Source organism: Sapajus apella, unplaced genomic scaffold, assembly GCF_009761245.1.
Source record: "Sapajus apella isolate SASKATOON/1434 unplaced genomic scaffold, GSC_monkey_1.0 scaffold14, whole genome shotgun sequence".
Classification (NCBI taxonomy): Eukaryota; Metazoa; Chordata; class Mammalia; order Primates; family Cebidae; genus Sapajus; species Sapajus apella.
This window is the reverse complement of record NW_022436954.1, coordinates 13,746,674-13,751,298: the sequence shown is the minus strand read 5'-3', so window position 1 is coordinate 13,751,298 and position 4,625 is coordinate 13,746,674. Positions and strand designations below refer to the sequence as shown.

The 4,625-nt window shown below is 35.8% G+C and overlaps 1 protein-coding gene across 1 annotated transcript; it reads left to right on the top strand.

Annotated features, from left to right (window-relative positions):
* The first annotated feature begins 206 nt into the window (after nt 1-206).
* Nucleotides 207-1,231, top strand: LOC116554408 (olfactory receptor 5AK2). Its single transcript, XM_032282382.1, is given in 1 exon segment — nt 207-1,231. A coding segment is annotated over 1 exon segment (930 nt). The 5' UTR covers nt 207-301.
* Nucleotides 1,232-4,625: the final 3,394 nt, after the last annotated feature.

The window sequence follows — 4,625 nt, the reverse complement described above, 5'->3', positions numbered from 1 at the left end:
ATGCCTGTTTAATATAGTGAAAAATTATCTATGTTTCTAACACATTAAAAGTCTTCTTCTAAGATAACCTTTTTTATTTTGAAGATGAATTCATTTCATCTTTCATCAAGTAAATCACCCTTGATGATTATAAATAAATGTTTAAATTTAGGAAATAAATAACACTATTGTTAGCTTTGTCATGAAAATCCAATTAGAAAAAAGTGACTTGAAATACAGAGCCATTTCATTGCAGGAAGTCACGAAGATTTCCCTTCTTTTCTGGGTCCTTCTTTTGGTCCTTTCTAGACTTTTGGTAGCCATGCCACAAGGAAACAGCACTGAAGTAACTGAATTCTATCTTCTGGGATTTGGAGCCCAGCATGAATTTTGGTGTATCCTCTTCATTGTATTCCTTCTCATCTATGTGACCTCCATAGTGGGTAATACTGGAATGATCTTACTCATCAACACAGATTCCAGATTTCAAACACCCATGTACTTTTTTCTACAACATTTGGCTTTTGTTGACATCTGTTACACTTCTGCTATCACTCCCAAGATGCTCCAAAGCTTCACATAAGAAAATAATTTGATATCATTTCAGGGCTGTGTGATACAATTATTGGTTTATACAACCTTTGCAACCAGTGACTGTTATATCCTAGCTATGATGGCAGTGGACCGTTATGTTGCCATCCGTAAGCCACTTCACTATGCTGTAATCATGTCCCGAACAGTCTGCATCCAATTGGTAGCTGGTTCATACATCATGGGCTCAATTAATGCCTCTGTGCAAACAGGTTTTACATTTTCACAGTCCTTCTGCACATCCAATAACATCAACCACTTTTTCTGTGATGTTCCCCCAATTCCTGCTCTTTCATGCTCCAACATTGACATCAACAACATGCTACTTGTTGTCTTTGTGGGATTTAACTTGATGTTCACTGGGTTGGTCATCATCTTTTCCTACATCTACATCATGGCCACCATCCTGAAGATGTCTTCTACTTCAGGGAGGAAAAAATCTTTCTCCACATGTGCATCCCACCTGACAGCAGTTACCATTTTCTATGGGACACTCTCTTACATGTACTTACAGTCTCATTCTAATAATGCCCAGAAAAATATGAAAGTGTCATCTATATTTTATGGCACTGTTATTCACATGTTGAATCCTTTAATCTATAGCTTGAGAAATAACGAAGTAAAAGAAGCTTTAACAGTGATAGGAAAAAAGTTCTTTTAAATTAGCCCCAGTTCTTAACATTCAGCTCAACAAATCATCCAGCACAGCTGTTCTGCCAAAAATTTAATGTTTTTACAATAGGAAACATGTAGAAAGATGTCAAATTAATAGTCTAACATCACTTCTGGAGGAATTAGAAAAACAAGAGCAAATCAACCACAAAACTAGCAGAAGAAATAACTAAAATCAGAAAAGAACTGAACAAAATTGAGACCCCAAAAATTTATGCAAAGAATGAATGAAACCAAAATTTGGTTTATTGAAAGGATAAATAAGATTGGTAGGCTGCTAACTAGATTCACAAAGAAAAAAGGAAAGATCCAAATAAGCACAACCAGAAAGGACAAAGGTGACATTACAACCAATCCCATCAAAATACAAAAGATACTCAGAGAATATTATGAACACTTCCATGAAAATAAACTAGAAAATAGAGAGGAATTGGATAAAATCCTGAAAACACACAAATTCCCAAGATTTAATAAGGAAGAAATTGAAACCCTGAGCAGACGAATACCAAGTTCTGAAGTGAAAACAGTACTAAAAACATACCAACCAAAAACAAAGCCCAGACCAGATGAATTTGTAGTCAAACTCTACCAGATGTAAAAAGAAGAGCTGGTGCCAAATCTATTACAAAAAAATTGAGCAGGAGGGACTCCTTTGCAACTCATTCTATGAAACCAGCATCAGGTCTCTGATACCAAAACCTGGCAAAGACAAAATGAAAAATGAACACTGCGGGCTAATACTCCTGATGAACATAGATGCAAAACCATCAGTGAAATGCCAGCAAACCAAATTCAATAGCACATCAAAAGTTAACTCACCATGATCAAGTAGGCTTCATTCTTTGGATGCGAGTTTCGTTCAATATATGCAAATCACTAAATGTCATTCACCACATAAACAGCATTCAAAACAAAAACTGTATGATCTCAATAGATGCAGAAAAAACCTTCACTAAAATGCAACATACCTTCATAACAAAAATTCTCTACAAATTAAGCAACAAAGCAATGTACCTCAAAATAAATGCAATCTATGACAAATCCACAGCCAATCTCATAATTAATGGGCAAAATCTGGAAGCATTCCCCCCTGAAAACTGGAACAAGACAAGGATGCCCACTTTCACCACTCCGCTTCAATATAGTTCTAGAAGTCCTAAGCAGAGCAATGAGGCAAGAGAAAAGAAACAAAATGTACCCAAATTGGAAAATAAGTTAAACTATCTCTCTTTGTGGACCATATAATTCTATATCTAGAAAACTCTAAAGACTCTGCCAAAAGGCTCCTGGAGATGATAAATTACTTCACTAAAATTTTAGGTTACAAAATCAATGTACAAAAATCAGTAGCACTCCTGTACATCAATAATGTTAAGCTGAGAGCCAAATCAATAATGCAATTGAATTAATAATAGCTACCAAGAAATAATAAAATATCTAAGAATACATCTAACCAAGGAAGTCAAATATCTCTACAAGGAGATAATTACAAAACACTGCTCAAAGAAATCAGAGAGAACACAAACAAATGAAAAAACAATCCATGGATGAGAATAATCAATATCATTAAAATGGCCATACTACCCCTAGCAGTCTACAGATGCAATACTATTCCTATCAACACTGATGCAATTTTTCACAGAATTAGAAAAACTATTCTAAAATTCATATGAAATTGGAAAAAAAGCCCAAATAGCCAAAACAATCCTTAGCAAAAAGAACCAAGCCACCACATTATCTGATATCAAAATATACCATAGGGCTACAGTAGCCAAAACAGCAAGGTACTAGTATAAAAACAGTAACATAGACAGGTGCAACAGAATACAGAACCTAGAAAGAAGGTCTCACACACACACACACATGCACACATACACACACACCACAGCTATCTGATCTTTAACAAAATCAACAAAAGTAAGCAATGGAGAAAGGACTTCCTGTTCAATAAATGGTGCTAGAATAATGGGCTAGCAATATAGCAAAAAAATAAAACTGGACATCTACCTTTTACCATATACAAAAGTTAACTCAAGATGGATTAAAGATTTAAATGTAAGACCTCAAACTATAAGAATCCTAGAAGAAAACCTGGGAAACATCATTCTGAACATCAGCTTTGGGACATAATTTATGACTAAGTCCTCAAAAGCTATTGCAACAAAAAATTTGACAACTTGGACCTAATTAAATTAAAGAGCTTCTGTATAGCTAAAGAGCCTATCAACAGAGTACACAGGCAACCTACAGAATGGGAGAAGATTTTCAGAAACTATGCATCCAATAAATCTAATTAACAGAATGTATAAAAAATCTTAAACTACTCAACAGGCAAAAAACAAATAACCCCATTAATAAGTGGGCAAAGGATATGACCAGATACTTTTCACACGAAAACATACAAGAATCCCACAAACATATGAAAAAACACTCAACAAGACTAATCATCAGAAAAATACAAATCAAAATCACGATGTGATAACCATCTCATACCAGTAAGAATGGCTACTATTACCAAGTCAAAAAACAATAGATGCTGGCCAGGCTGTGGAGAAAGGGGAATGCTTATACACTGTTGGGAATGTAAATTAGTTCAGTCACTGTAAAAAGTAGTCTGGAGATTTCTGATTTTTTTAAAATCATCATTTGACTAAGTAATCCTATTACTGGATAATATCTAAAAGACAATAAATTTTTCTATGAAAAAGAAACATGTGCTTGTATGTTCATCACAGCACCATTCACAATAGCAACAACATAGAATCAGCCTAAGTGCCCAACAGTGGTGGATTGGATAAAGAAAATGTGGTACATATACATCATGGAATAGCACATAGCCATCAAAATGAACAAACTCAAGTCCTTTGCAGCTGCATGGATAAAGCTAAAGGCCATTATCCTAAATGAATTAACACAGAATACAAGAAGAGAAAAGCAAATACTTCATGTTCTCATGCATATGCGCAAGCTAAATATTGAGTACACATAGACACAAAGATGGGGAACAACAGACACTGGGAAATACTAGGGGGAAGGGAACAACTGGGGCAAGCGCTGAAAAAAACTAACCGTGGGTGCTATTGAAACGCGAGAGTGAGCTAATCTCCCTGACAACAGGGGGTGTGGCTCACCTTTTCTGTCACTACCACTGCTCAAACCCCTGATGGAAGAAGGAGCACACAGATGGTCAGGTGCAGGAGCTGGGGCAAGCACTTCGGGCTCTGGCCCCACTGTAGTGTCTAGGAATGGGTGCCTGTGGCCCCAGTATCAGATATACAAATGCAAATGGAAAGAATCCAAGTCAATTATACAACAAAACAGCACTCTATCACAAAAGCGTGAAAAATTACGAGAACGCTATTTTAAAATATTGGCACTTGAAG